At 44.6% G+C, this 25,735-nt stretch overlaps 1 protein-coding gene across 1 annotated transcript; it reads left to right on the forward strand.

The window, feature by feature from the left end:
* The first annotated feature begins 2,844 nt into the window (after positions 1-2,844).
* On the forward strand, positions 2,845-6,269 carry LOC131207675 (uncharacterized). The gene is made up of 3 exons (XM_058200299.1): positions 2,845-3,021; positions 4,896-5,735; positions 5,803-6,269. The coding sequence occupies exons 1-3, from the start codon at positions 2,845-2,847 to the stop codon at positions 6,058-6,060; spliced, it is 1,275 nt and encodes a 424-aa protein (XP_058056282.1). The 3' UTR covers positions 6,061-6,269.
* Positions 6,270-25,735: the final 19,466 nt, after the last annotated feature.

Raw genomic sequence — 25,735 nt, forward strand, 5'->3', positions numbered from 1 at the left:
GGACAGGGCTGGCTTTGGAAAGAGTTAGTCGACCAAGACCAAGGGGGATTGTACAGATTACCAGTTAGCGGAAAGCGTGGCGTTGTAAACAACCGCCACGGTGGACCGCCACGCGGTCCACCAATGCAAACAAACGGAGGCTTAGCGGACACAGAATGTTTGGTCGCAAAGAAGGATGAAAAATTGGATCCCAATGGCGGAGTGGCGGAGAGTTTTCAACGTGGGAACCAATCTGAGCGCGCGCCCGCGCGCTGTATGCCAAAGAGACATTTTTTTTATATTAAATAGCCGCTAGAGATTATCGTAAGAGCTGCCAGATCGGGGAGAGGAAGCGAGATAGGAGACCATTACGCCAAAGCCCACACAACAGCCCAGCCCCCCCGTTAGCCCAAAATATCCGGGACCATCCCGTGTCCCGTAAAGGAGCCGGACAGAGGGCGGTCCGGTGTACGCAGCAGAAATACCAAATGAACATTGAATTTTAACCAGAACCCCCAGAATGCGCTTCACGACTTTTTCCATACGCGTCTTTATGTTATTCTCACTATTGCTGCAATATTGTTCTTTTCCAAATATTCAATTTATCTTTGTTGTGTCAGTCACTCTCAGCGTAAATAATTATTCTCTCTTTCTAGATGTTTATGACACTTTTATTACATTTTAAGTAAGTTATGAAACAAATATAACGTCAAACTATGGAACATTTTTAACCCCTCGGTGTGTTTATTACATGATGTTACCCTCGATGACCCTGTCCGTCACTGCGAAACATCGAATTTTCTTCGAGAAAAATCACAAACCACTTGTCGAATGCCAACGCACGGGGCATCTCAAGAGTGTGGAGTGGACGAAAAACAGTTACAACACGCGTCCCGCGGTCCCAATTAGCCTCTAAACTGACAGCTTTGCGTTGCGTTTTATCATGCGATAAAATCCAGACGTAGGGCAAAAGGGTTCGCTCATTGATGAACCTTCAACAGATGAAGCGCATCCGTTTCCACTTGAACCAGGGTCGAAGCTCGAAGACGACGAATTTACACCATCGCGCTAAGATGGAACAAACATTATCCGGAGTGCAGTGTTTGAAGAGGATCGTGCGGTGCAGTTTATCGTTTGGTGATTAACAAACGCTGCACTGGCTCCGGACGAGGACACGCAAGAAAAGTCCTGGCTGCGGCGCGATTCTAGCTTGCCGTTCGTTCATTGTCTCGTGGTTACGTGTTGTGGTTACGGCTGCTGGGTGAATGTTTGGTGTGACTTCGGTCAGTCCGCCAGCATCCTTCCAGATGCTTATCCTTTTACGGGGCGAAGGATTTGGGGCACTGAGCAACTTTCTCCGGCTTACGACGCTGGCGGGGATGCCATTGCATTTGCATTAGCACCAAGCAGATGCTAAGAAATTCATCAAAGTTTCGAAGAATGCTCAACCAAGGAACTTCGCCTCCGCCAAACATAATTTACCCGTGCTCCGGGGCGGCACCGCGAGTTTCTCGACGCATTAAGCAAGATAGTGTGCACCGAAACTATGCTTCAAACTTTTCCTATTTTCCCAGATTTCGGAGGCCTCGAACGCTGCCAGTCGTTCGTGGTCGATTGCGCACGAATAGAGCCGTAATTTCAGTCCCCCAGCGCTGCGACAGAGAATCCCAAAGTTTGCGCCGTGTTTTGGTATTTTCTTCTTCGTCACTTCCAAATGTGTTTGTTCGTCCCGGCCCAAGATTTCTAATGCAGCGCGTCTGTTGCATTTCCATCCTGAAGGATGACTTTACGCCCACACAGGAGAAGGATCTTGAAATGAGGTTCTTGTTCCCTCGACGGGGTTTCCGGTGTTTGCGGGAGTTCGTAATGAAGGTAAATATTTATGAAAACATTCTACGAACGCACACAGCAACAGTTTTAAATAAACGGCGGTGTTTGAGTTTGGAGAAGGACAGCAAGAGCGATTAAGGGACCAAAATTATCTTTCGGATATCCCTTCACTTGGTGTCAAATGTGTCCAGTTTCTTACAGAACTTTGAGAAAGGGTATTTGAATGTCAGGATTTCGAAAGATTTTGAAATGAAGTTGAATTCCAACAAGCAGATGGTACTGACACAATACTCAGTCTTTTTTTACTCATAATTTTCATAACATTGTGAAATTTATTCATCCAGATGAGAGTTTATCATATGCTCAATATTGGGCGATATCGTCCAACGCATATGCGAAAGGAGCGGATATGCACGGAGAGGGAGCAGGCCAAGGAGGCATTTGTCGGACCCTGGTCGAGACGGAAACCTGAGCCGATCACTACTTCGTTCGATCTTGAAACCAGTACCGAAAAAATGAGCAATTTCTTAAAACATCTGAAACCCAAAAACTCTAAAACATATAAAAATATCAAAATCACCAGCTAGTAATGAATAAATTAAGACAGGATGTGTTTGTTGAGATTAATGTCTCGTCTCGTCCCTTGACATTGATGGATAGAATTAAGGGGTTGCGGAGCCCTTAACCCTGCACTTCAAGCAAACCAAGCCAATGTAACGCAACAAAAGCATATTACATAAGGACGAAGAGCTTTCGACGGTATCTAAAAACTAAAAGTCAGATAATCCAGCAGACATTTTTGTTTAATTGATTCTTCATAATTAATAAAATGCATTTGTGAAAAGGCATCGGCGAGATGGTAGCTGAGCTCGTAAAAAATGATTCTCAAATGCAGCGCACCGATGAATGCACCGATCCGTCAGCAGCGACTCAACCGCGCTGCTGGGCGTCCCGAAGGTCGGCGGTGCTGGCAGGACCCGCAGGACCTTCTAGCTCACTGGCGCGATCGCTCGCGACCTCTTCAAGGTGGACAAAATGAGGGGTCCAAATTTGCCATCATCGGCGACCTTTCCGTCGACTGCGTCCGCCAAGGCCAAGGATGTGATCGAGAACGAGCTCGTCGCGCGGAGCTTCGAAAAGGAGATCACTCCAGACCTTTATGGGCCGCTGCCTGATGGGGGTCGGCTGTTCATTGTGGTGCTTCTTCAAACGGCCTGTATTTGTTTCGAAAGAAATGGTGAAAGAAAGTAAGGTAAGACTCGTAGCAAAGAAACGAAACAAAATCAGTTTCCTTCGGAAGGTTCAGGGAAATCATTTGGGAAAACGCCTATCTCGCTTCTCTTCTCGACCTGACGCAGAGGTTTTCGCAAGCTGCGCCACCTCTTAGTCCATCCACTGTCTTGGGCGGTTCCGTTCCTTCTTCCGGTTTCCGTGGCATGCGAAAACCACAGCGCGAGTGGCGTTTTCCCAAATGTTTTCCCTGCTGCTTCCGACGGAAACTGATTTTCTTTCGTTTTCATTGTATTTATAGAAAATTGTGTACGATACAGCTTCAAAGGCATAATTAAACGATCCAACAACGATCCAATGTTGTTGTTGTTACAGTAGTTGCTCATGTTTAATTTATTTCTTTGATTGCTTGGAGCTTGACTAAATAAACTGCATTCTTTGTAGGTTATTTATATCCGAAATTTACATTTGCTTGATTTATCATGGATGCTATTCGAAATATACGACCAATGATACTATTAATACCATCGACCTCAACAATGCCACCCATTCTTTTTGTGTGCCTTTGCTAGTTTCAAACTTTTCGCTTTCCGCCTTGCAATTGATAGTTTGTACGTTTTGTCTAGTAATTGTTTTTGTCGAAATTCCGCTCACAAATTTATTCCCCTGAATAATCACGGAATGCATTTTATATAAGCAACGATGCCATCTTCGACTTCCATTTAAATTCATCACCACCGAATGACTCTTGTTTAAACATCGCTAAAATAAGCACCACGAACCGAAAACCGGCGCAGGAACTGCGACGGCGGTAAACAAACGGGGAACGGGGATAGGATATTTACTGCACTTCCGGCGTCGACGCCGCGAGTCGCCGTCGCCGGGGATGGGCCGCCGCCGGGCACTCTTTTAATAAACACGATTTATTCTAATAACAAAACCTTTTATTCCGCTCCAGTATCCGCGCCGAGTTGCAGCAATAAAACCAAGAGATGCAACATGGCGCGATGGGGCAATGAGGATTAAAAATGCATCCCTTTTTCCTGCGCCAGCGAACCGAGGCACCGGGGTCACTTCCCGTGCACCGTGTTTACAAACAAATGAAGAATTATGTAAATCGGGCCATAAAAATGAATATTTTTTACACTTCCCTGCCCTTGCCCAACGGTGTAGATTAGTTTTGTTCGAGTTCAGATTTGTCTGGCTCCAGGACCACCCCGGACGGTAAGTCGACGAAAGACGGGTTCCGGTCGATATCCGGTGCCGTCTTTGAGACCTTATGCTATGAAGCGACGGGGATAGCATAATTATAATTTCACAACATTATCGAATCGACCCCCGGGGGGGTCAATACGGAACTTGTTGGCGTGCCTCCAATTTCACAACATTGCCCATCACACCCGATAGATGCCCGAATATGGTAGCAATGACCTGGATACTTCCAAAATTTGGGTTGTCTCGAAGCGTCTCCGAGAAACGAAACAGTTTCTCATCGTATTCCGGTCGATAAGTAGGTCCTCTGCTTGTATTGAAGCGTGTTGCAATATTCCTTTCATTTTCGTACATTTTGACTCTATTTATTTACAGTTGTTTGTTTAAAGAACACTACAAAACGGACAGTATCAATAACCCAAACAATTTCTCGACCAACCCAACCGCCGGGGGAATTTCACAAAAACGCGTATTCGCGATTAGATAGGCCCCAACTTTATACGCATCTCGCGCAGTGTTTGTGCGCCACCAAAGCGCCACGCATACCAACCTCTCGATCGGCGATTTTGCGAGGGCAGAACAAATACTGTGACGAGTGGCCGGCGTATTTAAGGCCCCGTTCGACACCGCAACGTCGAAAACAGTCTGAAGTTGGTCAAGCAACAAGTTCACATCATTCGGTCACGATGCGGAAGATAACGCCCATGTTCAACGAGTATGTGTATGGAGCGATCCGCCGGATCGCGGAAGAGCACGGGTTCACGCCGGATCTGTTCTCGGTGGACTTTGACGAAGAGACGCGCCTGGAGTGTGACGGGTTCGTAAGCTTCGTGTTCAAGGCCATCATCAACGGGGACGACCGGGAGCTGACGTTGTGGTGTAAGGTGCCGCCGACGGAAGATGATCGCTCGCTGGAGCTGTTCAAACGGGAGTGCTTCTTCTACCGCGAGATTCTGCCGGCCTTCAACGACTTCCAGTGCGGGAAGGGTGTGCGGGAGGGCGGTTCGGCCGGCGGGTTCTTCGCCACACCCCGCTGCTACCTGGCGCACTGCGAAACCGACGGAACGGAGAAGCAGGCCCTCATCGTGCTGGAGTACAACGAGGCGTACGAGAAGTGGGACTGGGACAAGCTGGAACCGATCAATCTGGAACACACGAAGTTGGTCATGGAACAGTTGGGTTTCCTTCACGCGCTATCGTTCGCCATGAAGGAGCAACAGCCGGCGGCGTTCGAGCAGTACAAACGCGAAAGCGGAGTTCTGATCGAAGGGAACGAGCTGTTCACGCTGATGAAGGAGTCGTTCGATCGGGCCATCGTCACGATGAAGACTCGGTTCGAGTCGGAACAGGAGCGGATCCAGGCCGTGAAGGACGCGGTCTACGAGGGGCTGAAGAATAGCTGCCACCCGGTGACGGCGGACCCGTTCTGTGTCGTCACGCACGGGGACTGCTGGATCAATAATCTAATCTACTCGCACGATCAGGTAAGGAAAGGGCCTGAAGCATGGCCAGCACCATGACTGACGGGACTTATCGGTTTTATTCCTTCAGAACAACGTCGCCACCAGCGTCATTCTCACCGATTGGCAATCGTCGCGTTACGCTTCGCCCGTGCTGGACCTGTGCTATTTCTTCTTCATCTCCACCAGCGAGCAGTTCCGGCGGGAGCACATGGACGAATGTCTCCAGTACTACCACAGCGCTTTGGCCGGGCTCCTGGAGAAGCTGGGCGGGGATGCGTCGAAGCAGTTTCCTCTCACCACCTTGCTGCGGTTAATGAAACCCTTCCGCGAGCTGCTGGGGAGTTAGCGGCTGCAACAGTCCCTCGATCGGAGGAGCCATCAATCTTGAATCGCCGGAATCCTGTGCTGTAACGCCACTGCGCGTGAATTGATATGCCATCCATCCGATCGTGGGAAAATCGTTAAACACCGTTGGCGTCAACCCGGGACGTGTCAGCCCATCTCCCCAGAGGAGAATGAAACTGGGACCGTAGCCTTTCGATAGGCCATAAATACAAGCACAGATAAGATATGGGAAATGAAAGCACTGTGTTCAGACCAACCACACGTTCATGATGACTAGGCGAAGCCAATCGATTGAGGCAGCTCCTGAAGATGTGCAGTCCGTTCGTTCGTTTTGAATGCTTTATGCATGGCTTTTTATGAAACGATGCTCACCTAAGAAGTCGTTCTGAGGCCATCGTTCTGAGGGTTTCGTAGAAGATATGAATCTATGCAGACTACTAGCCTCTCAGTTGACGCTTCACCGAGTGCCTACAATGTTTTGTGAAATTCCTATTCAAATTAGCAATTTCCTGGTGCACGGACCGTTCGCCCTGTACGTTCCGTTCTTCCGAAGTTTAATTGATTCACTTCCACGCTCACATGAGTGCATCCTTGCACTGTGCGAAGGAAACGTGTGGAATGTGAGAATTCAGTAAGCACCATAAATAATGCCTACAACACGGCCCCTGAAAATATCCTTTTTTATGAAGGCGTAAATAGAAGCCGGCTTGCATTAACCGACATTCGATCCGTTGATCCTTACCCATTACAGCCAGATAGTGTCGAATGTGCAAAACGGACGATTAGGCAGCAAATTGTTGGCAACCGTTGGCAGCCGATATTTTACACCGACCCCAACATGTTCCTTCCGCTTTTTTATGCAATGCTCTTTTTTCAATAGTTGATGGAACTATTGAATGAATGTTGATGAAAGTTGATGGATTTTAAAAACAAATTAAAAACATCTCAGCATAATAAAAACTAAAAGAATTTAAAATACAAATTTTTCAAATATTATTGGCAGTATGTCATTTATGATATTATTTTTAAACTTTTTTCACTCTTATTGTCAATTCGAAGCTGTTTAATATCAATATTGCACCATTCCAGATACGTATCGGTGTTTGTTCGACAAGTGATCAATTCTTCAATAACTGCTATAATCAGCTTTAAGCTTTTATTATCCCTTTCAATGTGGGTCACAGTTTGCCGTGAAACCTGCACGGCTTTTTGTCATAGTTTTACTCCATTCAAGCAAATACGCTCCTCAGCTACCCATCGAAGGCTCACCATCTGGCAGAACTTTGGAACGGTTACATGTAAACGTCTTCGGTTGCGGCTATCTCTCTTTCTCTCTCTGACCTATGTAGGCTTGCCTGTACAACACTCCTGAACACGGCAGGGGACGCTGCCTTCCCCGAACCCGCCGGCGGGGATTGTGAAGCACAAATATGCAGATTAACTTTAGCTTTTTTCACTCCACACTTTCCATAATCGTCGATTAAGTGTCCTACCCGGATTGGAGACTTTTTCTGCTTTCTATCCAACAACCGAAAAAAAAGGTTATCCCAAGTCACTTCCAAGGATTCCGAGAACCTGGGCTCCGCGTGACGATGCAGTTCGGTTTGGTTGAGGTTTGGCTTCCATCCTGCATCCTTGTGTTCTGTTTCGCTCTATGTCTGCGGCACCTTCGGGTGCGACTCCAAGCAGCACGTGCACAACATAAGCCGGCACTTACGTACTTCCTGTGCAACGTTGTCATGTGTTTAATACAAAGATTCCGCTTTTTTCTTCAACGCTTCCGTTATTCAATCTTTAAAGTTCACTCGGCGGCAGAGAGTCCTCGGTTGTGCCAGTTTCTGGAAGATCTTTTTCTTTATTCAATTTCAGTCGCCCCGAACAGGATGATTGTTTACATCATGTGGTAGGGTTTCTTTGGCGACACGATGCACGGGACAAATCAAAATTTCCATACGGCTCCTCCTGACCGAAGGGTCAAACGAGAGCCCCTCAATGTAATTTGATTTGAAGCGTCACGGTGAAGGTAGCGAGAGGGTTTAGCTCTTATAACACAGCACATTCCGACCGGAAGCCACAAAACCAATAAAACCTATCTCGAAAACGTGTGATGAAATTTTGTAGTAAGTCGTCCTCAGGCGTTGGTTCTACTTCAGCTTCAACAAAATCCGAGCAGCGTGCTGCTAAAGTTTAAAATCTGTTTACTGGTTCGACTGTTTGGTTTTTAAAGAGCCATCGTTTGATGATTCTCTTCTAGAAATCCTTTCACTTCCGAATTTAAACGGCAGACCGTGTTAATTCAGAACAAAAGCTAAATTTCAAGATCATTGAATTCCGTGCCACTTGAAATTAATTTGTCTAACAAACCGGAGATTGAATTGTTCCGTCGATTCCCGGTTCGTTCATCGATTTGCTGTTGGTGTCAGACGGTTTGCCTACCGCCAGGCGCCTTCGGACGCTTTGGATCAAAAGCTGTCGAGAACGTGCGCTAAAAGCTCAAAGCATATCAATCATAGCGAGACGGGCGACGGACTATGGGCAAAAGGCGATTGTAAACCAACTTTGAAAACTAAGGGGTTTTAATTATATTAGCCCAAAATAGACAAGTTAGAATGTTTAACCTTGTTTTGTAGATTCCGAGAATTCATCTGTCAAAGTCGAAAGAGTGATGAAAAAAAATTCCCACAAACGCAATGGGATCCTTGATCATTTCATATCCTTTTTACACTCATAAGATATTCGATTTGCAGCAAAAATCAATATTTGCTTTTACGATTGTGCATTTAAACATTTTGGTGTAATGCAGATTGCATAGCTCAAGCGTTTCAAAACCTGAAAATAACGAAAAAAGCATATTTATCATACTTGAACGGTGTATTACACATAAAAAATTGAATTAAAAAAAGAATGAAAAAAGTTCATAGATTCTTCCTAAGAACAAATACGTTCGCCTTTCCCATACAAATTCCCCACTGTGGGCCCGTTTCTCCGGTGCGTTGATCAAATGGCAAGCAAATCACGTCTCCCGTCCATCGAAAAAACTAAATCTTCTGTTCCGGTTCGGCGCACCTTTTGCTGACAGTGGAAAAATAATCCAAAGGCGCGTCACAGGAGGCTGCGAATAATCATAGAAAAGCAAAACATCAGCCATGCTACTCACATGTTGCGAAAGCATGAATGGGGCTCATGCTGCGCGTATTATGCCAATTTGGTGTAGTATGGCGGTGTGCCAAAATACGTGCCGCATTACCGACCGGAGCAGTCAGGCGAATGATGGCCATTTCACCGTCGGCTAGGACAGCGAGGCGGGCCGGGACTAAATCGAGCAGAAGTTTGATTATTTTTAGAATGACAACGTACGCAAAAAGTGAACAATTTCATCTCACCGCGCCTTCGAAAGAAATTGGGCGCGAAGTGTTCGGAGGAGTTACGAAAACCCAAAACTGGGCGCGAGTCAGGGGTGCGTTCCAACTTTGATGAAAATCTCCCTGCGCCTTACAGGGGTTTCCCAGAGAGTCGCAATCGATCCCGAAAACAGAGCAGTGAGTTGGCGCGTTGGAGATCCGTGAAGCACGAAGAAAAGGTTCCAACGCAAAGGTGAGCTTTCGATGGCGGAAATTCGATAAATTATGGAAAAGTTGCTCCATGAAAGCCACAGAGGCACAGCGTAGCGAAACCCCCGGCAAATGTGGCATAACAAAGTTTGGAGCTTATTTTTGATTTCGAACTGGATCAAATTGTCGAGTCCCGATTTAATGCAATAAAAGTAAAGTGGTTACAGTGATTTGTATCTGGTTTTTACAAGAGGCGAAGCGCAACAAGCGACTCACTCAATGTTAGGAGTTGATGCAATCAACCAATAGAACTAGTTTTAGTCGTTGAAAAGCATTTATAACACTCTACACTCTTTGCCGTAAACTGCGGAAATCTGCAGTGTAGAAAATTTGAAAAGATTTCCGTAATCGTTGAATAGCCCATATCGAAACACGCCTTCAAATCAGATGGCAAAAGTCCAGACAGACCTGAAAATGGTGGCATTTTGAAAGCTCTTAAATCTCAACGAAGAGGGGAAAGTCTTCATAGAACATCGTAAATTCTCGCACGAGAGCTCTTTCCCTGCGTGAGATAAATGGCTAACCCAAAATAAGCAACTGAAGCATTCAGAGAAAAACATGAAACATACTAAAGAATAACGAACCGCCACAACGGAACGGAACGGAACGATGATAAAATATGTACGCTCAACACAGATAAAATTAACGTCCTAGATCTACGCAAACCGATGGATTAATCATTTATTATACCTAAGCCGTTTGCTGGGAACGGACATGTTCTGTTTCCGGAGAATAACCGACCAAAGCGATGCCATTCTAGTTTTAATCAGTTCCGAAACGGGCGTACGGTTTTTGCGGATGTGCAAGAAAGTAAGTTTTGATAGATTAGACCGCAAGCCGATGTGACGCGGGTGTGCCTCTTCAACATGCCTGCCGTAGTATCGGCATGATGGCAAGTGAGCATGAGATCCTTCGGCGTGATTTCCACACGGATGTTCGAACATTCGGATGCCTGTAACGTCCTTCTAAGAATCGAATAAACATTATGGGCAGAGAATAAACACCTTCCCGTATAAAATGAAAAAAATCTATTTCAAAACCAGCTTAAATAGGCCATCTCAACAATAAAGACAATTGTGCGTTTAAAGGTTTTGTTTCCTTTTCAAATTTGTAGCGATCTTGAAAGTATATGTCACAAAAGTGAATTGTTACTTAACCCGCCCAATTTGTGACTCCATCAGACAGTTATTTAGACTGTTCGATTTCATGCAAACGTGAAATGGATAAGGTTTCATTGCATCGAATAGCCGCCACCGAGACGTGTTTGGTAGCCTAAGCGATGGAGGACGGAAACGACCCAAGAACTTTATCGACATGGTTTCGTTTTATTTCTATCCAATTGGACCGGAAAACTGCCTCGGTAAGCCATTTCATGGATCATATCGATGCAAATTCCTTACCGGTGCCTCCCACAAAATGGGATGGCCACAGCTAAGCAGTTGCAACACAGTTACGGCCAAGTGCTTGGCTCGTTGAATGCTCACTTCTCCGATTTACGAGTCGTACGAGGTGCAAGCACACAAAAATAGAGACTCGCCAAGACCTCGTGCTCCGCGCGGAAGATCAAATACTTCACATAAGTTCACTTTTCAATAAAATCGGTACCGAGCGCATTCCATTTGCATGTGACTTCGTTATCTAGGACCCCAAAGGAGGGCTTGTGCAATACTTTACGACGACGACGATGGCGAGTAAGGGGTGAGGAGTTTGAAGTTGTGCCGTTTAGCACTCGGTTTGAAAATGGCGAAAGTTTGTAGCCGAGCGAGATCCATCCTGGGGCCTGATAAGATTTTTGTCATTTTTTTCTGCAGCACCACCGAGTGGGCCCATCGGGAGGGAGATCCGGAAACATTATTGCGATCACAGGCTCCCGGCTGCAAGTGCCGAGTGAAAAGGGAAATGAATGTTAACTGTTTTCCCCACGGCTCTCGAGCCTCTTGTTCTCGAGCATCGCGCAAGAGCAGAGTTTCAAAGAGTTCCACATATGAAAGAGGAAATAGTTGTGGGAGTTCATAATCTTTCAGGCGCTTACACATTCCACGTCATTCCATGGCTTTCATTTTTTCAATGCTGCAAGTATTTGCTAAACGCGCCGAGGTTCCAGATGGCGAACGGCGAGGCGTTGCGGCGAGCAATGCGGAAGGTCCTTTTTTGACACGGGACTGGAGGGCGGCTGAAACTAAAAGTATGAACCGTTACGTACAACAATTTATATGATAATTTCGACCATCCACAACGCGCCCCTCACTGGAACACGGGGCAGGCACTCGCGGGAAGAGAAAGCATTATTCAAGGTTAAGTATCCCTACCTTTTTATTTGATGAAAACCGGAAAATCCGCGCCGTACGATAGCCACCCGGCGCGCCCACCGTGGGCGTATTTCGAGGGTGAAACGAGATTTTAACAGTCACCCCACTCGGGATTCCGGACATGGGACGACGCCAAAATTTGCACATTTTTGACAATCATTCAACGAGTTATTATATTATAATATTCGAACGCAGAAGAAGTGAAAAAGTGAAAAAGACCTTGCCGACGCTGCACTCCACGCCAGTGAGACGGTAAATGAGCCGTTTTTCATTAGGAACCGTCGAAAAGGCATGGGTAGTGGTAAAAATAGATTCCGGTCACACAAGTTGATGGAGCAATAATGGGGATCCTTTTTTTTAATTTAAAAAAGAAGGGGTGTTGAAAAGCACAAAGTTATGCAGTTGTTCATCGAGATAGTCAGACAGATAGCAAACAGTAGCTTATCAGAAATTTATTTAAAAAACGGCCTCAAACAAAAAGTGTTATTTATTTTATTTTATTGTAAACGGTTAAGGTAATTGCATTCATTCAATAACATTTTTTGTAGTTTTTTCACTCCGATGAAGCATATTATTAAGACGGCAACCCCCTTTCTTTTCACCAACTTATGTTCAAATGTATACTTAACCGTGCTATTATTTTAATACGGACAAATTTAAGTACGGTGTAGTTAATAGGATAACAAATTATAGCTTTTTTTCTCCGAGAGCATCTCTGGATTCATAGCTGGTTTTAATGTACTACCTTTCAAATAAACATCTTTGGTTTTATGCTCCCCAACAAGAAACATGAAGGATAACCGCGTAAAAGTTTTATGCTAATGTAACATCGATTTTCAGGCCCTTCGTCGTATAAGTACGCTTTCGCAAAGCAGTAATTTAAGTAATATTCTTCGCTAGAAGCCACTTACCCAAATGAATAGCGCTTCAAGCACTTCCGAAACATCAACCTTCATCAGACAATAAGGAATCAATAACAGGCAGCATTGGACAAGCTTTCACTTACAGCAGCACAGACAAAGCTGAAGGTCGTTTCGTTACAACTAGAAGACTAATCGATATAAATTCTCCTGATATTCTTTATGTTTTAAGAAATGACCGTGAAGAAAGCTTCTTCGGCTCGTTCGTCGTTCGCTAGTCGTTCCCATCAATCGGTGTGGCATAGCAAAGCTCTACCGAGGTGGGCACATATAGTTGTGCATAAGAAAAAACTGGGAACGTAGTAAACGAACGAAACGCAAAACGAACACGAAAACGGAGTAATCTGATCCAATTGTCTGTCAGAATCTTATCTGTACGACAAGTATTGGCGGCTCCGTGAATCTGTCTCGTAGCGTTGGCGACATTTTTTCTCAGAAATCAGTCGCCATCGGCATCACCAGCGCACTGAGCGAGTTACTCTCCTAGGCCCTAGACTAGGTTTTGTGAACCCTTCATCCGCTTCAGCATTATCTCTATCCGACGTATGTTGTGGCTATCTCAAGTAAAACAAACAAAAACCAGGACAACGATACGGTAAATGCAATCAATCTCTATCGGCTCCGTTGGTTCTTGTCGTATCATCATCAATCGATGATGACCGCCGATTCTAGTCGTCGTGGCCAACGGCCAATCGAACAGAGAATAGGCAACCGAGGCCGAGTGAACCTGTTTCTAAGATGCTGCCTGCGCGTGAACCTGACCGCCACAACAAACTGCCATCAGCTGTTGGAAGCGCACGTTTCGACTTTCCGTTTCCGTTTCCGATTTGACACATGCAGCCCCCCTTCATTAGCATGCCCCAGCATTTGGCCGGCAAACAACAACCGAAACACGTTCCGATACGACTCTTTGCACGCTGGCTTAATACATCATGTTTGGTTAATTATTTGCTAATTGATTATTGTTTGGGTTATTTTTATGTTAGTAAGGTTTCTAACGATTTTGATTCTTTCTTAGAAACAAGCCTAAGCTTCTAAGGAACAAGGCCTCTGAATATTGGTAAATTGACAAGGTTGTCGATGAAAATTTCCATTTAATTTTTACATTGAATGTGAAGCGCGAAAATTTAAATTTCAATAGAAGGAAAATATATTTATTGAATGAAGCACTGCGACCATTCGAGTGTTTCATGAATGGCTTCATGCAACATGTTCATTCATTTGTGTTGCGCGTGCTCGCTACCGCACGATGGGTAAAATGATGGTCATAAGCCAACTTAGAAAGTGAGGATTTTACCTACATTTTCCCTAATCAGATAAATTAGCTTCTAGTGATCCCAATCTTTAACCTTTCATAGATCCCAAGAATTTTCCTGGGAGAAGAACCTTTGGAAGCGCGGCATAAACGTTTAAGACAAGATAGGGCAACACGGGCAAGAAAATCTTCCAGAGAGAACAGGTTAGAAGACACTTTCATTCGGTCAATACATAGCAGTGAACCAAAAATTAATATAGAATTGGGTCATTGGGTTATAGGCAGCGAAAAACCCATAAACCTATTTTTCCTTTTATAACTAAAGTTTTTTTTTGTTATGGAGGAAAACATTTATCATGTATTTAATAAGTAGATAATATCGATTTAAGATTGGATGAAGAAATATATTAATAAGTATTCTATCAACATAAGGCATTAGATTTTTATCAGAAATTTGATATTTGCAAACGATTATGCATTAAAACATGTTAGTGTCATGCGGATTGCATAGCTCAGGCGTTTAAGTACTAGAAAATATGGAGAAAAGGTTTATTTGTTAATCTTGAACCCACCCTAAAATCAAATATGTCCATCTGCCCGAATCAGATTCCCCATAGTGCGCCGGTTTGCGCCACGCGCGTTGGTTGGTTCGTTGGCGACTCGCGTTCGAAGTTTAGTTTCCGTTTGGCGCTCGGTTTCGGAGGGTCACAGATCCGCCGTGTTTTCCAAGTTTTTCCACCCAGGAAACCCTTGGATGCCAGAGTGAAGCCTCGCCGCCGAGTGCGACGAAATAGTGCCGTTAGTGGAAAGTGGAACGTGATTGAATGGTGGGTCCGTCCCTCCATTGAAGATTCGCCGCCCGTGAGGACGAGCCCAACGAGGCATCTCCTAAAAGGGGTTTCCAATTTCTTCGCCCTTGAAACGACGGTGGCTCCGGTGGTGAGAGCTTATCGGCCTGGAGTGCAGCGAATGCAAATAGTGTGAAGCAATTGGCACCCCGAGTGTTACAGTGTATCTTGAGTGAGCGTGAGAAAATGGGAAAAGCTAAATGAAGAGCTCTCGAGGGATCCACTCCGAAGACCGATGATGCATCGGTGTTTGCCAAAGTGCCAATTACATTAAATCAATTGGCCGGTGCAGCGGTGGCCCCCACAAACCCGGTGCACTTCCGGTGGTCCGTGAAACTGACGATTGAGTGCCGGAGTGGTAAGCAGATTGGCCGTCGGGCATCGCCGACGATCGTGGCGTAGAGTCGGGCCGTTTTCGCGTGTCAGTTGGTGATTTATTTGAAGAGCAAATTGATCCGTTCCCCAAAAAGTAAGTTCCGCGTGTGACGTGCGTTTCATAAATCAACAGTGTTCGAAACGTATCGGCCAACGGCAAGTGGCCGGTTTGGCCAAAAGACGGCGTTTCAATTGGGCCTCCGGAGCGGAGCCGTGGTTCAGCATTGATTGGATTAAACCGGTGTCTTCAGAGGCAGCAGCAGCAATGAGGCCGGATCGGCACTTTCGGGACTGTTGAGCGAAATCAATTTGTCCTGCGGAGAGGTAGGCCGTTAAGCTGCTGCATCGGATTGATGGATTAAGGCCCGGCTGCGGGTGACAGCAATTTGGAAGCGCGCCGCCCCAAAATACATTATCATTATCGTCGTCGTCGTCGTCAGCTCAGCATCCTCATCAGCGCGGCCAGGGACTCTTCGCGCGCGTTTGATCCGCCCTTCGGTGAGTGGTCAATTTGAAAAGACGTTCTTCAAAGCGGATTTGACGAGGGTACACCTTGAGGGAGGGACCTTGAAAAAAGGCAACACTGTTACGGCGGACCTTCGCTCGACGCTTCTCGACGCATTATCCTTGTTTCATTGACCACCACAAATGAAGAGAGGTCCATCGGTGCGCAACACCGTCGTTGTCTTTTGGGGGGGCTACTTTTGGCTTACCCTTACAGCTGATCAGGCCAATTCCGGCTGAGCACTGGACATCGACATAATTAAGACACGCTTCCAACGGTGGTGGCCCAGAACAATTGAGTGATCCTAATGATGTTCCTTGGACCCCATACACACACAAACGCACCTGTTCAATCTGTTTCTTCATTCGTGCCGAGATCCTTTCGGACTCGGCCCTTTGCTCCGTTTGGGAAGTAGTATCTACTGGTATTAAATGACTGTAATTTGTCTGGCATAATGTTGCCCAATTTGGTATTGGCCAAATCTATCAAGAACTAGTTTTGCTTTTTCCACTCAAAATTATTCATCGGTTGTAGTAGTTGACTATTGGAAAGAAATTTTCCTATCAAGACTTTTTGCTTTATATAGAGTTTCAACTTGGGGCACCGTTTAAACTTATAGTTCAGAACGGCATTGAGAATTTTCTATTCTGAAACGCGCCATTATCACTAATTCCCAATAATTAACTACAACACTTTAAATTTTTATGATTTTTATTTCTGTTTCAAACAAACAGCATTCATCAAAAAGCATTTGTTAAGTAATTAGGCTTTTTGTTTGATTTTGTTCTTGCAACAGATTATGTATTCTTTGGGGACACAGACTATGCTGGCTACTACACGGTTATTTTTAGCCTATTTTTGCAACTTGTTTGCTAAGCCCCTTCCAAATCCCACTTTTTAGGCCCATTTATGGGACCTGAAATGCCTTGCAAGACAAACTTTGCCCGAAGATCCTCGAGCCGTATGCATTATTTGCTGTTAGCAAATACTCTTTTTTGTTGACCTTTCCCGAATGTACCGCCCAAAACTAAGTAAAAAAGGCCGATTAAAAAGAGGTTTCATGGCACTGCGAAGGATAGGAAGGTACTAACAACGTTTAGCTACACGAGATGATCCCTAATCCCATTTTGACGCTGTACATTAAAACGGTTTAAAGGCATAAACATTTCGGATGTATCAAGAAAGTTCGCGAACAATATGGGATACTTTTAATTAGAGCAATTTATTAACAAACAATATTTATGCGATTGACAACTGATCTTAGCGAAACCTTTTCATAAGTTATTTAAAATTCAAAACATTGAGAAATTATGCATTATTTGCTTGTTTGGTTATATTGAGAGTCCGTTGCCAAGCCCATGCCGGCTTTTTGTTGCGAAATGTCAGATCTTTTCCGATATCTTCTAATACGTGTTCATCTTGTTTGTATTGTCCAATATGCCAAACTCTCATCAAACGGTGTTGATGATGCTGCGGATAAAATGGCAAATTTGCTTTTAATAATTTGACCAAACAAACGAAAAGATCATTGCGCCAGATTGTGCCACGCCGGATAAACTTCCGCCTCGCTCGCAATGACCGAAAAACACACCTGATGATCATCGGTAAGCTTCCAACGGGCGCCCTTTCGCGGCAAATGAACGGACAACTCGAATTGGTTCCTGACAGAGAAAAACTGTGCTGCCCCTGACTGACGGAAGCTATAAATTTCAACTTATATATTTCAGCCATAAATTTCCACCCTGCCGTCCCCATCCCAGGCAAGAAGTTGAGCAGTTTGCTCGGTAGATAAACATCCTAAAATCACAAAAGTTGCTTCCCGCCATGTGCCTGTAGAATATGTGCAAGATAAACAGAAAACGATGAACACGGCAGCGAAGGACGAGGCAGGGCGCTACGATCATATCCAATATTTCTCGCCCATAAACATCCACAACCTTTTTTCCGATAACAAACCTCGTTGAATTGTCGGGACATTGGTCCTCGGAAAGTTCATCAATGAGCCATATTCGTTCCGAACGAGATTTGCATCGAAGATGGAATTCTGTGCTTTCGGGAATTGTTACATCGGTCTGCCAAACGGTTTTGGAGTCGGATCGAAAGAAAGTCGAAAGAAAATCACAATAGTATCACTTTAGGGACACATCATAATTTCAATAGTTTAAATAGAACCATAATAAAACAAGCTTTAGTGTACCATAATCACAGTTCTAGTTCGAATAAACTACGACTACAACTCGGGACAACTTGACTAATAAACTAGCCAATATTTCCAACCTGCCCTTCATAAATTACAGTTTGATTGGCATGAACAACCCGGCAAACATGTTGCCCATTATGCCTGGTCCTTCTCAATCCGATACATCGGAGTGTGCGTGAAGTCCGGAACGCGTGTCCGGCCACCTCGTTTGTGGCATGTTTGCACAACATAATACAAAATCACCACACACGCAGAAACCGTAGGCAAAACTGAACAGCACATTGCTTGGCGTTACACGCTGTCAATTGTTGGCAAAATGCGAAACTACGCCGATAAATGTTTCCCGAGCGCAACTAAACTTTTTTCGCTAGCTTGCCATACGCCATACGTTCAACTGTATCCATCAACTTGGTCGGTCGGTGTTCCGGTTGGGAAAAAGGTTTAGATTGAAAAGAGTGTTTTACCGCATTGTCGGTAAGGAAACTTTGACTAGCGTAAGCCCAAGACAGACAGCTAGGTCCCCATTAGCATAGGCCGAAAGGATTCGAATCGGGCGAATGGCATGCTCGCGTGCCTCGCCTGTTCCCTAAAAAGTTATGCTGACAGGATGGCAAATTTTCAAAGCTAAGTCAGACAAATCGAAAACATGGGTAACAATTGTTTGCCCTTTGGGCATTCCTTTCATGATGTCATTATGTGCATGTCAGAAGACTCGAGATTTACACCATTTGTTCGCCGTTGTATCTTATTAAGTATAAATAAATTAAAAATAATTTAAACGGGATTGTGCTTGAGACTTGTTGGATTGACATGAGATATGTTGTTTATTCGTGTTTAATTTTTAGAAGTGTTTAGGAAAGTCAATTTTCACTAAAATATTTAATTTGCCATAAGCAACTGTTATTGCATAAGAATTCCTTTTAAAATCCTAATTATTACACTTCATTATGTTTGTTATGCTCTTATTTTACCAGGCGAACAGATTGCAACGCATTATCTATTTATCTTTTTTCCCTTGTTAAACCCTAAATATTTAACGACATTTCGTGTAACTCTGCGCTGACGAAAGTTGCAAACGGAAAGTTGTTCCCAATGACCGTCGTACTTTCTCCTTGAACCGTACATCTCGACATTCTCTATATTCTCGTAAATGCATTCTACCAGACATAAATCTTTTGGGAATTCTCTTGTAACAAAACTTTCAGTTTGTCGCAGAGATCTTTCCTCGGAGATATTTTTGGTCTCCTGAAGGATGTTGCTACTTTATTTTTTAATTTTCTTAGCAATGACGCAATCTTCGTAGAACGTCGGTTACTAAAATAACGAAATTCAAACAATGTGGCCAAATGATCAATGAATCAATGATAAGTTTTGTGAGCTACTTCTTGCAGTTTTACTGTAAAAACAGCATCGCTGATGCAGTGTACTGATTGACCATAGCAGCACTTCCTACGTAAGGTATCATATGTCCATACAGAACCTTACCCAGCTTGCCTGTCACACTGTCAGTAGGTTTCTAAATTGAGGCGATTTACATTTCATCTACTAGGCCAGTCCGCAACCGGGTGACGTGATTTATTGTCCATTAGTTTGTAAACGATCTCGGGCGCACTGACTACCGGCTGACACAGTCTATCATGCGATGGAATTGTTTTTCACGTGACAACACTTTACGTCGCATGTGCCACTGATAGCACCGCAAGGAAGCGGTGCTTTCCCCGGTGGTCGCAGGCGCTCCTATTTTTCTGTACAGAACAAACAAAACGACGTGTTCGATTGACGATGAATATCAATTCTAATCAAGCATTACGCTTCACCAGCGAAGAGCGAAGCAACGAACGGACAATTGATTTCAAACGAAAACGATTGGTACGTGCCTAATTGCCCAGGCGAATGATGTGTTTAACGAAACACTACACGGTTGCCAATGGTTAAGAGAAAAAAAACCCATCAAAATTGTAAAGTCATCGATTGCACACTGGGTGGTTAATAACCGCCCTGGGGACACTCGGCCGCGTTTCCACTCAGCTCGGATACAAAGTCATGATGCAAAAGATGAGTTCTCGCCGATGCCCTCCGATCCGATCCGGGGTTCCATTTTGCTGGGATCGGCTAATCACGAGAAGCGGATCGCGAGATGCAAATGACACCGGTCTTATCGCCGATGGGACGACGGATCGCCAAGATCATCGATTAGACGCACCGCTCCAAGATCACCCGATGGCCGACGTCAAAATGGGGCTCTACGTAGCGGTGTCGCAGTCAATCATCTGTGGAGCCAGCTCCAAGTACGTCTCTGTCAATTACTGTAATTTGCCAGTCTATAACGACAAGCAATCCGTTCGGCCTGCATGACGAAGGTTGGCACGTTCCGAGAAATAGCCCCCGTCTATAATGAATGATTAATTTCACACACTTTATGCCGCTCAAGTGCACGGGGCAAAGTTTTGGTTTCAATCTAATTATCTCATCAACAGCATTACACTCGGGCCGAGCGCCGCCATCTGCTTCCGGATCGCACAGCTGTGCGAGCTGAAGGTGGAATCGGGTGAAAATTATTCATTTCGCTGCTCACCAAAACACACCGAACGTCTGGTGTCTTCAGGGAACGGGCCGGCCCGCTGCCGGCAGGTTTCTCGTTTGGCGGAATTAATTAAATAAGCGATCGCAGGATCGTGCAGGATGGTGTAGCGAGGAAAATTAAAATTGTTCAATTTGCTAAACTCACCACGGGAGCATCACAATACACACTCTGCGAGCATGATTTCGCGGAAGCTCTATGATGCATCCTGCGGCGTATCCCGCAAACATAACACTTCTTAATTACTCTACACGGATAGAACACACGTGGAGGTCACCTTTTCATAACTCTCCAATATTGAGCACGTGTTATCGCGCTTTAACATAAACGGTTTACAAGGAGTTTGAAAAAGCACTCCAATTCACTGCGGCTACAGTATTTCTCGCTAAACAATCTCGATACTGAATCATGCATGTAACACCGAAACAATCACCGTAAATCCTTCGGCCAGTCGTGTGTTTCGGTCAGTCTTCACAAAACATCTCGCTCATTTCAACACCCATCCATAAGAAAATACCATAAATACCGGCTCGTACTATATACAATCGGACCTGGAACACCGATCCACACGCCGATGTGTTTATTGCGCTGTAAATTGACGGCAAGAGAACGATGGTCATAAAAATTCGGCATGTTGCAATGCAAGGCTACGTGTTTGATGTAACGGTTTGTTTTACATTTTTCACTGCTTAAATAAACGGATCACCCCATTCATAAACCCACATCCTTTAGCGCCAACGGTAGATGCCTTCGCTCTGCGATGTCTCCCCAGCACTCTTCATCAATTCGAAAGGCTGAGCTATCGCTTCGATATTCGTGTATCGACATTATTCATCATTCCATTGGATGAGTAATATTGTCGAACGTTGCGTGCACTCCAACCCTCCAAGGACATGGCGCATTGCCGAATCATGATCATGGCTGGACGTGATGATTGATTGCATTATCTCGGACGGAAAGGTCTGCCGGGGAAGTTTATCATTACCGATTGTGGACCATTCGTTAATAAAACTGAAATCTGTATTGTTCGTGTTACAAGTGGTTGCATTAGACTTAATGGTTCGAATAATGGAAGAAAATGCCCCCGTTGGAACCGCTGCAGCGAAACGAGTTCCTTCAATATTTCGTGTTTATCTTGCTACTTACAAACTAATTATAAGTATCAATACCCCGGCCATTAGAACAAAGTTAAACTTGAGTGGAGTGGATTAGAGGTGGATATTTCCCTGCCCTGACTCACTGCGTTCGAGCGGCCATTACACACGAAATGAATCTGTCCCCGGGGAGGAGATCAAAAGTTTGTGCCTTTCAAAGTTCCGAAAAGTAATTTTATTTTATGTAAATGTTCACGCCCGTACAAAACCATCCCAGCGAGAAGGGATCCGGCCAGTCAAATGCCAGTCATCGAGTTTTCCCGTTTTCCACACCTTCTCGGTGACGAGAGCGTCCTGCTCCTTGGGGTGAAATCAAATTTGCCGACCGGCGGTTTGCAAACGTCACACAATCCGTCAATCAACGGGGCCCCGTGAAGGTGTTTTTCGTTCCGTTTTTCGTTTTTGGGGTGCCGCCACCCAGCTCCTCAAATCTACAAACAGTCGAAACCCATTTTCGGGAACAGAAATATCTCATTTTCTCCGTTTTCACGCGCTCCCTTATTGCGGCCGCGGCAACCTCTCGGCAACAATGTAAGAGCGCTTCGCGGTGCTCTGTGTTTCTTGTCCTGTGGAAAAAATTAACGAAAACGTATTTTGTAACGGCAGCCGGCATTCCGAATGAAGGTTAGCTGCGTGATATATGATGATGGCCCGAGCCATTCGTTCTTTCGCGGCTCAGAAATCAATTTGTTAGCTCGCAGACTGGGGTGTGCAATTGGCCATAGTTCCTTACCGTGGCTCATGTGACTGATACTTGAGGATCGCGGAGGCCACAGCAATACGCAATTGAACAGAAAGCGAAAAACAGCCCTACTGCATCGGAGTTTGTGTTGGAACGTGATATGTGATATACCGACGACTTTGTCCTTAAACCATACAGCTTCACATTAAAACAGGGAGCCCTGGGGACTAAGGGGCTAGGACGACGTGCCCGGTCCACTATGCACCGTTGTCAAGGGTGGTGCACCGTGAAAGATTTTAATGTTAGTTTTGCAGTGTAAGTGGCTTGACCGGTCAAGTGCGGCGCTCCATGACGACATACGGGCGCGTAACTCGATCGGATGAAAGATATCTATTTTTACATTTTCAATTAGCCACCGAGGGATACGGTTACCATTATCAGGGCGATGCTGTTGGCGGGTGTTCTTGCCGAAGGCCCCCTGCTGGTCGCCCCGACTAATCCAACGCGAAGATGCAATTTATAAGATTGCACTCGAGCGGCATGATTAATGCAAACGGTGCCTGCAACGGTTTCTGATCAATCTAATTGAAAGTGTGCGTGACCCGGGTTGCAACCGGGGCCATACTTTGGATTAATGAAATTACTATACTTACGACTTGTTGGATCCGGATTCTGACGTTAGGGAGCACTAGCAATCGTCACTACAGATTCCAGAGCTATTGGACGTTATATAAACTATCTTAAGACACAATAACACACAAAATAAATAACAATTCTAAGTACAGAAAAGAACGAAATAAGCATTTACGTAAGCCATAAGCTCAAACCCTGCCAGTGAACCAGCTTCAAGGTGCTGCTTATACGAACGTTCCCGCTACGATGTAATAATAATACCAACTTATAATCAATATCCTCTCAATGCTAAGTGCCTGCCTTTCGAAAGCAGCAGGAAACGGAAATACGTAAAGCTTTAAGTGGGAATTCGGAGCACCTAATCTGAGGCAAAAAATAGCAAAGCGGTGGCACAGATGATAAGCATCATTTGTGCCAGCTATTCGGTCCCGAAGTATGGTCCTTGAACGAAAGAAATCATTTTAGGACGACGTTTGTGAACTCGATTCATCTATTTATTATTAATTCTTTTGTTGTTTTTTTTTAATATGAACAATATGCAATCAATATTGTTGTCTGCCAGTTATTTTTAAATATTATTATTCGAAAAATATAATACTATATTTAGTTATGCTAGTTATGTTTTGTACAATTTGTTCGTGAACATAACTTTATCGGATGGGCCAAACACTATGTGGCAATTGTGACGTTTCACTTCCTAACGAATTAGCCCGCCATTGGCCATTGGCTCAGTGTAGACGTTTTTCCTTCGGCAACCATCTATCAGTTGATTGGATTGGCATGCCGCCGGTAAACAGTCACCTACGGGCATATGGCCAAATGCGGCGTCAGCCTTTTCTCATCACCAACACCAAACGTGAAGTGCAAGCTGGCTTGTGTATATATTTAGACCCAGGAACCAGTTTTCCATGAGGCCAGACGGTCGCCGATTCTATCGGGAAGCATTTCATTCATCGATCGTGCAAAAATTCTCCATTCAGCGGCCAAAGCAGTAAACAGATCGCGGTGAACACATGTCAAATCCTGGCAGATGCCAGACTGCTCATGGCTATGTGGGGAGTATGTACACTTTCGTTTCATGGCCTAATGGTCGATGCTTAAATTTGGGCCACTTTTCGTGAAGAATATCTCTCGCCTGAGCCGTGCCGCGGGAGTTTGTTCGGCTACACCAATTTATGCGCTATTTCTTATTCACATTGCAGATGCTCTGGGAACGAAGAAACATGTCTTTCTCTGCAAAGCGACCCACGCTTCTCATTCAGCCATAAAATGTTAATGTTTTTGGCGTCTTCAATATTCACACTGACTCCCAACCGTTGGCACATGCAGTTCTTCCCATTGCTCTATGGCACTCTTACATTAGTTAGTCCTGCTTCGTTTTATTGTAACAAAACAATGCTGAAAATATGTTTCGATATACGAATTCAACAAAACTTTAAAAAAACTTTAATGTGTTGTTTTCGAATGCTGATGATAACCCATGTAGCTTAATTTACTTAAACTTAGGAAGATAACTTATATCTGTAGATAATTTATGAAGAAATTAATGAAGCAATTGTAAGAGAAGTCAATTGCTTGCAATTGGGGTAACCACACCAAAAGACCGTTCTTTTGGAATCAAATCTAACGAACAAGGTCAATCCTAAATGCACCAATTTTCTTATCCTATATATGAAAGTCAAGTCGCAATCAGTCACACGTATGCGAGCAGTAATTGGAGAACCCATCAACATATGACACATGAAACATGAACAGAACTGAATTTCGACAAAGATCTGCTCATCATACATCGTACATCAAGGCCACAATAATGGTTCTGACAACATTGTTAAACTAAGTAAATAAGTGATAGTTTGTTCAATAAAAGATAGTTTGATCTAGTTTTATTGTATAATCACACGAAACTGTGCGACGCGAACGCTATTATATTTCAATTACTTAATCGTCGATCAATCGCCTGTTTAATGTCTCAACGTTTTCGATTCCCAAAGTTCTCTTGTTCCACCTGATAGCTTACGCAACTTTTTCTACCTCTTAGGATTCGAACCTTTGCTTCTTCACATTTGTAATGAGAACTCAATAAAATCAATCGCTGTCTAAAAATAACGTACGTAGGACTTCCTTCCAATCAGGTTCATGGTCTTCCGCCGGGTTCATGGTCTTCGCTAAGCTAACACTCTCTCGCATCGAAACCGATACAGCACGTTACGTTTAACGCTTGCGCCAAGTTTAACGATCAATTTCCCAAACTTTTTCGCTTCGTTACGATGAGCTCCGGTCGGCGATAGCGGAATGCTCTTAAATGAAGGATGCAACGCCAGAGTCTCGGTGAACCACAGTACTCGAACAGATACTAAGCCCTAATTTGAAGCCGAAACGCGAGGATTGTTTACGTGCTGTCAGTTACTGCGCGGAAAATGGATGGCACTGTCAGTCAGCCCGGTTTCGGGATAGTTTTCCATCTCAAAGGAATCGGTTAGCCTGAATGTTATGTCGAAACGGACACTTATCAGCCAAGGTGCGGTGCCCGAGGACCAAAATGAAGCCAACACCTTGCCGAGCGTGATCCAAACGCAGCACGTGTCCTTATCGAAGCGTCCCTT

The sequence above is a fragment of the Anopheles bellator genome, chromosome 2 (genome assembly GCF_943735745.2).
Source record: "Anopheles bellator chromosome 2, idAnoBellAS_SP24_06.2, whole genome shotgun sequence".
NCBI classification, from domain to species: Eukaryota; Metazoa; Arthropoda; class Insecta; order Diptera; family Culicidae; genus Anopheles; species Anopheles bellator.